We start from the raw sequence: 13,574 nt of genomic DNA, 5'->3' as shown, positions 1-13,574 counted from the left end.
TATTTATGTTAACTATAATAAATGTTTCCTACCTAAGTTATGATTATTTCATCCACGATGTAGTTAATCAATTTGGTTTCTCTCTCATTGGCATAAATCGAAGTGACAAACATAATTTTCGTGACGATTTTTAAATAATGTTAATTAATTTTCACTCAGGCATAATAATAAAAAGTATTTTCTATAAGCGTGTTAATCATATTTCACCTGTCCACACAAAAAAGAGTGAACCTAACCAAACGGAGTTCATAGACCGTTAGAGGCCTGTCAGTATTTTTAAATTGTGAGCAAGCGATTTTAAGTTAATCTAAAGATTTACGAAACGTATACGTTGTGGCTATATAATTTATAACCTTCAATGTGAGGCGTTGATGATTATTGTCCGATACGTTGAAATAGGTAGCGTGATATATCTGATCACATGTGAAATCCAGTTGACACGTACGGTCACCCGATTCTCGTAAGGTATAGACAATATACAGCAGTTTCTTGTCTCTTGACTACAACATTTCTCCCACTTATACATCATACGTTGCTTCTTTTTCAAATACGTTAGGCCTATGTAAATGCTTTTTGGTAAGCCAGTTGATTTGCGGAATAGAGATGGCAATAAATCAAAATAATATAAGGAAGAATAAAATAATATGATTATAAATACGGTACTTATATAAAATAAGTATGCCAAATTATTCGGGATAATTCTTAATATATAATGAAAATATTAATTATTCATTCTTTAAAGAACCTTAACATAAGTACTTCTTTTTCATAAAAAACATTTTTTTGTGGTAAAACTATAAGCATTATTTAATAGTGTACAAATTATAAAATAGGTTTATTTTAAATTTCCAGTATTTTAATGTAACAAAACAATAATAAATTAATTTAGAAAAAAAAATTGATGATATTTCAGATTCATTTGTGAATGGCAGTTTGAAAGTGTTTTATTTTTAGATTATCGTCTGATGGTATTTAATTGGACAAAGTGCTGGATCACCATCACTTCGAAACAAAGCCGCCTGCTTTCTAGCAATTATTGACTTTCATACAATATCACTTGGTTTATTCGTTGATTATTATAGCGAATTGTTTTCTTGTCGAAAGGCACACTTTGCTTATACGCGTTCATGACATTAATTGCACCAATTAGATTTTAAGTGATGGCTATCATTCTATTTTTCGTATTGAATGAAGCTTGAGAACGTTTTGTTGCTCTGCAACTGACGGTTATTTTACGTTATTGATATGCGTCAAACTGAACATTAAACCAGTGAATAGCAGCCCCAAAATTGCAATTATTTATTTGAGTAACTATCCATATTATTTCTTCTTGTTCACACCACAAGTGAAGAAACGACATGGCATTGAATGTATGCGTGCCATGTGCAACAAATTAGACAATGTACTTGTGCTGAAAAGAAAACTATTTGGTATAGGCATAAATAAAAGCGTCATCAATTAAATAACAAAATTGTTGAAAACAAACATCCATCATACCTCGACGCGTCGATATTATTTCATTAATGTACCTAGTTATTTCTAACACTCTTTTTTCTCGCAATGTTGTTTCTTAAATTCAAGAGCAAATTAATAAAAAATGACAATGCTGTGAGTATCAGTGGATTGATCTCAATATAAATAAAATAAGCAAAAGGCTAAATCAAAACGATAAAGTAAAACAGGCAGAAAAGGGGAAAGAAAGTGTCAATATTTTGGAAAACACTATTCGTCCGGAGGGGCTAATGTTGTTCCCTCCTTAACTATTACCTATATCTCATTAAATCTTGCTAGATTTAATGTTTATTATCTTCTATCTATACTAATTATTATTTTGTTTATGTTGCTTTTTATTGTTGTTAAGTTTTACAACTTTCTTGTCAGAAAATGCTAATTAATAGTTTAGTAATTAGTTATTATTTAGTCCTATATGAGGAATTGCACTCTACGTTTTAACGTAGAATAATGATTTGACTAAACTCTTATAATATTCAGTACTTATAATGTTATAAGAAAGATTTATAGACATAATTTATGTGGCCGAAAGTATTAAAGGTTTGGTCCAATTATTTTGTTGTTTAATACTATAGCGCCACCAGTGTCTACAATTTCCAAGTGCATGTCGATAAGGGGCGCTACTCAACAAATCCTGTACACGGTTTTGTAGGCTTTATCAGACAATAAGCGATCTGTCAAATCAATCAAAATTACAAATACCTCTTTTAGAATTAAAATAGAAGAAGAAAAGTGGATCATGTGTTTGAAATAAAGATATAATGTTATTAAACACTTTTCGGTGTGTAGGCTAGGCCTACTAAAATAAAGTGTGCCTACTGGAATCTGAGCAAAGAATCTTTCTATTAACTAACTATGTTTTGTAGTAAAATATATATCTGATATGTTGTATGTAAATACATATAGCCAAAAATAAATAGAATACCGTATCCGTTTAATTACATTTAACGAGCATATCAATGACGTCATTACGAATAATGGCATCTTCTAGTTGGTTAATTTAGACGTCATTTTACGTTATTTTTTAAAATGACGTCTTATCACGACAGACATAATGACGTCTTATCACGACAGACATATAACATTTTCCTTTAAAATATTAATATATAAACAATAAAGTCGTTTTATTACTGTATTTTTAACATCTTATTAAATTTGTATACTAAATCAGGTAATTTACGTTTATTAAGGACTGTTGTAAAATAGCTAGAAAGGTCCATCGGAACTAATTTGCTATAAAATGAATGATTATTAGCAATAGGCCTAATTATAATTGGAATTTTTTTTTAAATGTAATTATTATACATAACAATTGATTACAATATAGTTAAATAAGTTTAGGTCTATAAACAAAGGTCGATAGTGATAATTTGATTTGATAATGGTATAATCATGGAGAATTATTTATCTTCCATGGTATAATACAGCAGATGTCAATGACTCGGGGTCCACGGACGCTTATGCAAATCACGCGTCTAGATTTTGTTTGTCAGGTTTTAGTTACATTAATATAAATGATGACTGTATTACGTATGAATTAGACTCTTAGTTTAGATCATAAGCAACGACAAAATACAGAGAGGATAAAATCGTATAGAAATTATATAACAATACGATAAACAAGAGTTGAAATAAACAAAATAAAAACATTTTTCAAAATATAGCAATAACAAACAAAAAACTATCAAACATAACATATTTCGATTTTTTATTTTTATTTTTAATAAGAAGAACCTCCACCGCCCATCACCCACACCATACACCTATGTATAGTAGTAGTAGGCCTGCTGTATGGCATACATCAAATAATAAACTGTCTATTAAAACATTCCATCTGAACACCTATGAATTGTTACCGTTATTTTGTTTTAAAAGCTTCACCATGCAATAACAACAACAAATAATTTAGGGGAAAAATATAATTAAATGTCTCTCTATTGTAGGATTATATCCCATTAAACTCCGTCACTTGTTTGTGGACAACTTTTGTTGACTATTTTTCTGTCGCTATCGTAGTCACCTAACAGGATTATTTATCGAAAGAACAAGTAATTATAAAGAGCAACGTTTACTATCGAGTCGTGTTAAAGACTGTCGAATTGATAGCACCGCCAACTAATGGCATGGTACCTAATTTACCTGACGTCATCACTTACTACACACCCGCGCTCATTTCAATATTTATGATCCAGCGAGTCTTTTCCTTATATATCAATAATATTTAGGTGCAGTAATGGAAGTTTTGTTGTTAGTATAAAGATAATTTATGATCGATATAAAAACTGGTACAAAACATTCAGAATATTCGGGTGATTTCGAGTGAAATTAAGTGCTTAAATTAAATATTTAAAAATAGCTATTCCTCGCGTGTCGCTCGAATAGTCCATGCGTGACCTCGAGGCAATGCAATACATATGCTTTTTTAATCAGTATCTGTATTTGTCTTATCCTAATCATAATATTCTAAAGTGTCTTTAATTTGTGCCTGATTTCCAGGTTAATACCTCAGGGCTAAACTGCTTTTCTGTGAGTAACGGAAAAAAATAAGTGAAAATAAATAATTCTAAAATTAAAATGATCTCTATTCCTACATGTGACGTTTATTGGCAAACTATTATTTATATCACTATAAAAATTCTGGAATTGCAATATAAAGTGCAATTTACTATCCATGTTAAGAAACTTAGCCAACTTCAATCTTTTCGACCTAATTTAAGGGGTTCAATTATCTATTTTCTTTAGATTTAGATTCTAAACAATTTTTCCATAATAATTATACAATAACAAGAAAGTAATTTAGATGGTTCTTTGTAAAATGAAAATAATAATAAACGTTTTATTGTTTATGGATATACAATGCTAAGGCATGGTATGGCCCTATGTCATACTGTAGGCCTCTGTTTATAATTCTATATCATTCCAAATTTTAAAAATTGTTTCTATTAATTATGTTATTCTAATATCAACTATTACATTCATTCATGTAAGTACTGTAAATAAGTACTTAGTATATTTTGCTGACTTGAAAATGTATGCTTTATACGGTGCCTATAAACGCTATCAAGTCTTTCTATTTAATTCCATGAAAAAATGTTCACATTGCTTGATAATTTGTTTCAATTTCTCTGGGTTTTTTATATGGGATGTAAAATTGAGTTCCTTCACGCCTAATTTTCTTCTTTTCCACATTTATGATGGTCTCAGTATGCGAGCGTATAAAGTCCGCATCATTTCATCACCAGCGTATAAAAACAGGTTTACATCTTGTATCTCTGTGTTACGTCACATTCCATTGCTATGGTAACTTACCGTAAAAGAGGGCTTCTTTTCGAAAAGAAGCCCCCTTCTTTAGTTTGCAAAGTAATGGGCTTCATTTCAAGATAAACTATTTGTATATCAAAGGAACAAGCTGATTTAATGCCAGATGACGATTGATGCAGATATAATATGATCGAGTTTATTATTATATCGTAATACATTCATTTTTCAGTTTAAAATGGTATTTCGTCATAAATACGTACAATTGGCAGGTAATGTCTCAAAATACTATTATTGTACAGTAGTAGCAATTCACAAAATTTACAGCCTTCATTTCGAAAATAATCCACTCTTTAATTTGCAAAAGTAATCTCGATAAGAATCCCATTTTGAAACGAAGACCATCTTGAAAGAAGCCCAACCAAGAGTACTAAAAAAGAAGCCCATCAACTTCTTTTCGAGGTTTTACGGTACCGTATGCTTACATGTTACACGTCGATAAGTTCAGCCTGCCTTACCAATTTTTCGGTAATGTTAAAGACGAAAATATGTTTTTATTACAATTATTAGTAAAAATTGTGGAATAGAACTGAAAATTGTGTTTATAATGTTGAACTTTGCAATAATATGTCAGTTGCTATATTGTAAATAATTATTCAAATTACCTGAATTGGTGTCGAATATATCTAGCGGGCTTCCGCGTGAAACATTAGATTTTTCTATTAGTTTGTGAATTACAGAAACTATGAACAGATATTTAAATTCGTATCGTCACAGGGCGTTCAGTCCGATATGGCCCGTTCCATCACTGTCATGTTCTACTGTCACAAATAGATAATATCGTTTATTTACCGGGTAGCTAAACGAGATTATTGATACTAACTGCGTTTGGCATGATTTGAAATTAAAAGTTATAACGAAACATTTACGAAATGAGATAAGGTCGTGTGTGTCAAGCTAGGGCTTAATCTCTGCGTTAAACACAAATATATAACACTATCAAATCAATAAATAGAAGAGTATCAAGTATTATTAGGTGTATTAATATTATGAACTTTGAACAGATTCTGTTTCCAAGACCCTGTTTTATTTTAAATTAATAATAGGTTTACCATTTTATACTATATTTATAGTGCGGATTAATTTTAATGTTATTCTGTTATTACATTACCATCATAATTAAACAGTAAAGCGTTGTTGACCCTTTCCATTTGTAGGCCTTGTTATCATATTGAGTACATTTATTTTACCAGCCTTCCCTGATTTTACTTTTTAACGGGAATGTCCTCCGATTTATTTTGATTCAGGCCTAACATCGATTTTTCAATTTGACAACGCGGGAACTCCTGTTGGACATTGAACCATATCTAAGAAGTACAACCATATTATGTATTAATTTGTGTATTTTCAACCAGGCACAATAATTTTTATTTTGAGTGGAGTAATGACGCGAACGTATTTCAATACCAAACCGTTAAGAACAATTATTTAAAAAATAAATAAACAAGGGAAAGTTAATTACTTAATAAGACACGGTAGATCCATTCCGGCCAGAAATGAAAATAATAATAGGAGCCTAAAGACAACATTTGCATTATACCATTTAAATTAAATGTTTATATGATAATTATCTTTTTGTTTAAAATAAACCCATCAAAATCAGTAAAAACAAACATCACATAACATCAATTAAAAGAGGCCTAATTTAAAATTAGAAAGGTCGCCAAGTGTAATAATTTCAAAATTTTGTATGGGTCGTTATGAAATAGAAGGCAATGATTGGCTATAAATTTACAGATGAACTCCTTTCTTTGAAACTGGCAAATCACTTACCAGGGGCAACAACACTACCGCGTGACGTAGGTTTCGTCATTGGAAACACCGTACCTACTACTCTCTTCATCTTATCTATAAGATAACGCAAAGCATTTTAACTTCATAATAGCTGCATTAAACTGGCAGTCCACTGACGGAAGGAACGCTTTTAATTGGAAGAAAGTCGATCCCAAAGTTATCATTCAGTTATTGATAATAGCGTGTGGAACCCAAAACGAAAGGTATACTTTTTGTGGCGAGACGGTGTAATACCTTGCTATATATTCATTGAGGAGTGCTCACCTACGGCTTACCTACGGTATCTGAAACGATGTTGAAATCGGGTAAGTTATACTTTCTTGATACTTAGTTTAGGTTATGTTATAATCATTTTTACTTTAGTTGCTTCTTCTCTAAACGATCCTTACTGTGCTGTTTTGTAGCACATTAAATTTAGGAAGTTGTTTTAGGCCTATTATTAGGACTATCCCCTGTTGGTTGTTCAATACGAACTATTAAAGCAAAAAAACAAACGCCTAATCGAAAATGTCATGTAGGTACTGTATAATATTTTGCTGTCTTGTATTCGATGTCACACTGTATATACCTTTTATAATAGTTTACAATTTTTCTAAATATCTGGTTTTGCGTTTGCTGAAATTGTTGCATTGAATAGTTTCTTTCTTAGTTCATATAGACAGTTTTAAGTTAGCGTTTTGTTGAAAAACTTTCACTCGATAACATAAGGCAAACCAAACGATTTTGAATCTTTAGAAAAAGAATGTCATCAATGATTCGAGTTTATATACAATGTGCTCCTGTAAATTAGAAGACCACATTATTTATTCCATATTTCACAAAAGTGGTGATAAAACTCAACATTGAATTTACTGTATTTTATTAAATCAAGAAGAGCATACCCTTCCAACTGTACCTGAAGTTAATACAGATTCTCTTTTTAGTCGCGTGGACGCGACTCTATAGTTCACTATGTCGGTCGGTCGGTCGGTCTGTCGGTCTGTCTGTCGGTCCGGTATCACTATGCGTTTTAGCACGCGACTTATGGCTGTTGGCCTTGTTAAACCACACATCGTCATAGTCTGAATCAATGTACCGTTATTTTAAACATTTAGATAATTTTTATAGAGAAATTATCATTACCCAGTAGCTTTATTAGCTAAAAAACACTATAAATACAAGTACACCATATTCTAATATAATGTTAAATTACTGTATGGTTTGTCTTTTTGTTTTGACATTTTTTTAGATATTAGTCATTCGATTATTGTTTTGTTTTCCATTTCCCCTTTCTGTGAGTTACTTAATTGTACCGCGTGTAATGGATGTCCATTTAATATATTTTGATTTTGTATTATTGGCCAAGTCTTCTAACCTTTAATTACTAAACTAAGTAATCACAAGTAAACATTAACTTAAAATAGCTAATTTACGCAGAGCTCGTGTAGAAAATTAAACTGAAAACACTTTATTGATTGTACCTTGGGGACGCAATAAAAAAAACTAAAATAAGGAAAAGGAGTAATAGATTGAAATTATTATCAGTATTCTGGTAAATAATATCCTTTTGTTTTTCTTTAGGAGAAAAAACTGTAAGCCAAGTTCCTTAGTTAGGTTTATTATTGAACAATTTCCATTCGGTATCATGTCTAACGACTATAAACAGCGCCTACAGTTTCTTGTATGTTGACTACAGTCTTTCTTCCATATGGTTTACTTTCCCCTGACACTAACATTGCCTTTGCAGCGCTTGTTGCTAAATGGTTAGTGCTATAAGCTTCCAAACCTTTTGAGTTATCCCTGCTTATTTGTATGATAAAGTACGTTTATTGATCTATAATTTTAACCTCTAATGTCAAATTAAAGATAAGTTACCCACAGGCAGTATAGAAGGAATTTTTACGGAAGTGAGTTCAGGTTGGAAATCGCGTCTGCTGTCTTAATATATAATTTAATTTATGAGTTTATACCTTTAAAATAAAGACTTAATGCTTGCTTTTTAAATTCGAAATTTTGAAATAAATATATAATATCCCGTCATTTCTAGTACCAATCACTTTGTGAGTGTCAGTAGTGTACGCATTTATTAACAGTATCTCAACAAGCACCATCAGGCTAATCCATCCACTTCAAAAAATATTCAGCCCATTCCTAAAACTTTATTAAAAACTGATATACTTATGTTTTGTTAGAATCTATCCAAACCTTTGTTTGCAATTCTGTTTGCTCTACTGTAGGCTTAGCATGTTCCGAAGTCATATCATTTATTTTCATTGAATGATATTTCCTGAAAGATTTACCTGTTAAGGTGCGGAATAAAGAAGCAAATAAAGAGCCATTATCTCGACTGAAAGACGAGTAAGGATTATCCCTAATAGGAACAGTGTAATAGTTCATGATGAGAGATTATTAGCACTACTTATATGATCATGAACAGAATACCAAATGACCATAAACGGAGTATAATTGTCGAGTACGCGAAATATTCTGAAAACGTTGAATTTATTTGCTTAAACTACATCCTTATAGATTATTATTTTGCCGTGATAGGAAACATTAATTTGAGAAGAGAACGCCAGCAGCTTGTTATGTATCATAAATATAAATGATTTTATAGAAAACCTTTAATTGTTTAATATAACATATTTCAGAGCCTCGGGTGTATCTATCGTTTTGACTCGACGTTTTGATTTACATGCCAGTATTTCCGCTTCTTTCCAACCGTCATGATTGGTTCATCTTAAGATTGACAAGACTGACAAACCCTTTCGAAGCTACGCATACTTAGTGCAAATTACGTTATCTTTATGAGAGAATAATGATAATTTTGTTTTGGTTAAATAGTCTGCGATTTTATGTTAAAGCTCAGGATAGATTTTCATTAAACAGGAGTGAACAATCAGGATCAAAATGATAAAGAAAAGTAAACAACAGTCGTCGCAATAATTAAATTGTGTATGGAATCATAACATACGGTTTAGGGAGATAATTTCCTTATGTTGATACATAAGTGCTTTCTCAATGTTTATGCTGTAAAGCTCATTCCCTAGCATATTTATAAACTTCAAACAAGTAAAATTTTCAAAAAGTGTGTTTAAATATTTAAAAATTTACTCAACTTAATAATATGACTAGATTAGTTTTTGCCAGTTTAGCAAACAACGGAAAGGGTGGATATAGAGTCTAGCTCCGAGGTACATTATGGGCCCACCACGAGAGTTGGAAGGTAAACAAGGCCAACAGCCATTAAGTCGCGTGCTACAATGCATAGTGATACCGGACCGACGGACAGACCGACAGACAGACCGACAGACATACCGACAGACCGACCGACCGACATAGTGAACTATAGAAGAGACCCTTTATTTAAGTTTTCAGGTACAGTTGAACCTCCATGAGCGGCCACCTCCCTATACAATTTTGATACTTATTGTGCTTTATATTAGCCTTATTCGAAGCGGTTTTAAAAAGTTTCTGTGAAGAACATTCCTGTGTTTTTTAGATGAGATGAGAAAACTACACCGATTTTGACCGACAATTTTCATATGATAAAAGCTTTTAAAATTTGTCTGAAAATCATAAATAATACAAAACCACCTGATCATAAACAATAAAATACAATTGACTGGAGAATTTAGAGGCCCGTTGCGTTAAGAACGCCGACAAATATCATGTATAGCCATAATACGTGATTTTGGTCTTCTATCGAACCTCCCGTAAGCGGCCACATTTCCCCGTTCCGAGGGTGGCCGCATTCGGAAAGTTCAACTGTAATACAAATTTAAATAAAATGTGTTCAAATTTACCTACAGTAACTTTACATTAGGAGCAAGATTGTCTTTCTGCAATTTATTTTGTACAGTACATGGTTTTAGTTTTTACACATTTGGTACACGCTACTGTACATCACATACAAACACATAGTATTATCCGCTTTGTTTACAATTTGTATTATTTTACCCAACTGGTTAATACTTAGTAACGTCATCGTGGTTTACCATTTCCCTCTGTTTATTGCTTGATGCCTTTGAGTTAGTAATTCCAGGGAAGAGTACAATTACACATTTCTATAATCTATCAAAATCCACCCATTCTAAATTATCCTAATTATATCGTATCTTAGACTCAACTTTCATAGCTTAGATAATATTCTGGTTTGAAATAAAACTTGTAAAGTATACTGTTTAGGTCATTACTGTTTTACATTACATATACTGAGCTGCGCCCTCTATAATTAATATTGAAAGTTTTATTTTTTCGATAGAATGTTGTCTACGACTTAGATTGATCGCCCTCACATTGCTTCTAGGAGCGACGTTATGCAACTGTCTATTAAACGGCAAGCACCAGATAAGAATTGGGAAAAAGTCATGGCCTGCTGCTAACGAAAGGATAGACCATTACGACTTGGACAGTGATGGATTCATATCTGAAAACGAACTCGGGTATCTCCAAATTATGAGCAACGATCCACTTTCCGTCTTTTTTAGGAAAACAGACTTAAATGGTTAGACAATGTTTAATTATTAAGCTTTGTTTCTACAAGAGACAGAACGCAAGGATGTGACGCAATGCAAGCGAGTTGACCAAGTTCGAATAACCCATCGCTTGTGATTGGTTAAATCATTTACGTTGCGCCTACTACCATGCGTTATGTCTACTTGTGAGAACAAACTTTAGTGAGTTTTCAATTACCAAACTACGTAATCATAATTCATTGCGTGCGGGAATACGGTTTTGGTCGATCCTTACACAGTTTTTATGGTTTTTAGGTCCAGGCGGCAACCGACAACACCTAGGTATTTCGTCGGTTGTCCCAAATCGGAAGCTTCCTATTAACAACTTCAATATTATTTAATAAGGGTATAGGCGCAACATAAATGACTTGACCAATCACAAGCGATGGATTATTCGAACTGTCACCTCTGATTGGTCAACTCGCTTGCATTGCGTCTAAATCCTTGCGTTGTGTCTCTAGTAAAATATATATTTCCAGTACTTACCGTACACCATCGCCACAAATGATGTACTGTATGTATTTTGTTTAGTATTTGAAATGAGTCAGAAATAGGTAAACAATTCATTACAGTTTTGTTTCAAGTAATTTTCAAATTCCATTTTTAAATTCTTTTTAGGTGATGGTTTGCTAGACCAGAATGAATTAAGAAGGAAACTGAGCAAGCTAGAATAAGGACGATCGCCCTCTGTTGTCGTCGCTTCAGTTTCTGTACTCATGGAAAAACACGATTGATTTACATAAAAAAACCAAAGACTTGTCAAACGTTGGGGACTAGCTTATTACAATTGCTGTATCCATTGTGAATACAGTACTCGTTTTCATACAGGGAATTACACTGATATCTGTAATAAGTTAATAACGTTGTCTGTTTAAATACCAATTTCAGTTATCAAACGGCAGAGCTATAACTTGTTTTCATTTTAAAATCTCCATAAATGCTTTGAAGTAATAAAGTGTTAAATTATGTTCCAGCATGAAGTTATTTTTTTTCTCTGAATAAATACAATAAATAGCTTGTACTTATATTGTAATAATTTTCTTGTAATTGTTTTGCTATTTCTGTCTTTTTGTGTTCGTTTGCTTTGGCTTTTTGTTATTAAGTATACTGTACATTCATTTAATTGGTTGTGCTTATTATCTTATGCTTACAATCTAATATAGAAATATTAGATTGTTATATAGGCCTACTATGCTTTTAAAACAGCTATATTTAGATTAGGAAGGTTCTAATTGACAGTAGGCCTAGATGCAGGAAAAACAAAAGTCACCCTACTATTTCAATTACTTATTTATTTATTTGATCAATAACAAAAAACACCTTGTAGACAAGAAAGTGCAAGTGAGTTCCGTAAGCATATCTATGGCCTAAAATACCTAGCAATGTAATGTAGTTTTGATGACGAAGGGTACCTCCCTAAAGACATGCATATTAGAACGCTTCTCATTGGATAACAAAATACCTTCCACGGACTATGACGTTTACAATCGTCGCCTGTAATAATTGCTTTCACCCACAGAGAGCGAAAGTCGTAAACGTAGCCTAGTCATCTTAGGCCAATGCTTTGTGACAAACAATGAACTTTCGGCTCTGACAAGCAATGAAGCGTGAATACCAATATAAAACTTTGTATATAGTCGATTTGTTTATCATATTTTTAGTACATGGAATGCAAAAATGTAATCATACATGTTGACTATAATTACAAAGTTGAAATAATAGAGAATGTGATTTGGACGTAGTCGTGTTGGTTGTCGCAAATATACAGTATTCCATTTAATTTAGGACCCGTGATGTGAGCGGTTATTATTTGATAAACATGATATGTTATTATTAGTTGTACCTAGTATATTTAGAAGAAAAAGAAAGAAGTTTTAATAGCCGTCAAGTGTTTTTTTCTCAATAGAATCAATTCTCCTTTAGATATTTGATCCTTCCAATTTGGCAATTCTGTTATTTTATTGATGCTCCTTGTGTTTCCATCAATAAATGAGATTTACCCGGCTCATTCAAATATACACTCTTTGTTGAATGTTCTATCTGAAATTCTGCCATGATTTGGACGGTTGTGTTTGATAAACATGATATATGTTCTTGTTTAAATCTTTGTTCCCACGCAACGCAAGGACGTAAGCGCAACGCAAGTCATTTGACCAATCACAAATCAATAGTTAAACTGATCTGTCGCTTTGGCATCGGTCAACTTGCTTGCGTTGCACTTAAGCTTTTGTGTTGTGAACCAAGTTTAAAGCATTTAAAATATGAACAAGTTGGTGGGTGAGATGTGGGTGACCATTCCAATAAAAAGCATGCCATAAAAACACGAAATCCAAGAAAACAATAGATCATTGGATGGAAAAATCACATGAATGTGAATCGTCATGAATAATAATTACTGTAAGTGTACACCGTAGCTGACGAGTTTATTAACATGACATACTTTTTTTTTACATC

The 13,574-nt window shown here is 32.2% G+C and overlaps 3 protein-coding genes across 3 annotated transcripts in view; all 3 read left to right on the top strand.

The window, feature by feature from the left end:
* LOC144847466 (cyclin-dependent kinase 2-like) overlaps window positions 1-13,574 on the top strand; it is an 89,915-nt gene that overhangs the window by 40,047 nt on the left and 36,294 nt on the right. The window lies entirely within an intron of this gene.
* LOC144847552 (cysteine dioxygenase type 1-like) overlaps window positions 1-13,574 on the top strand; it is a 106,371-nt gene that overhangs the window by 67,558 nt on the left and 25,239 nt on the right. The window lies entirely within an intron of this gene.
* On the top strand, window positions 6,719-12,134 carry LOC144851662 (uncharacterized). The gene is made up of 3 exons (XM_078709268.1): window positions 6,719-6,929; window positions 10,868-11,110; window positions 11,739-12,134. The coding sequence occupies exons 1-3, from the start codon at window positions 6,917-6,919 to the stop codon at window positions 11,792-11,794; spliced, it is 312 nt and encodes a 103-aa protein (XP_078565394.1). The 5' UTR covers window positions 6,719-6,916; the 3' UTR covers window positions 11,795-12,134.

Source organism: Antedon bifida, chromosome 1 (genome assembly GCF_963402885.1).
Source record: "Antedon bifida chromosome 1, ecAntBifi1.1, whole genome shotgun sequence".
In the NCBI taxonomy this organism is placed as follows: Eukaryota; Metazoa; Echinodermata; class Crinoidea; order Comatulida; family Antedonidae; genus Antedon; species Antedon bifida.
The sequence above is the reverse complement of the archived record's forward strand: the minus strand, read 5'-3'. Positions and strand labels throughout refer to the sequence as shown.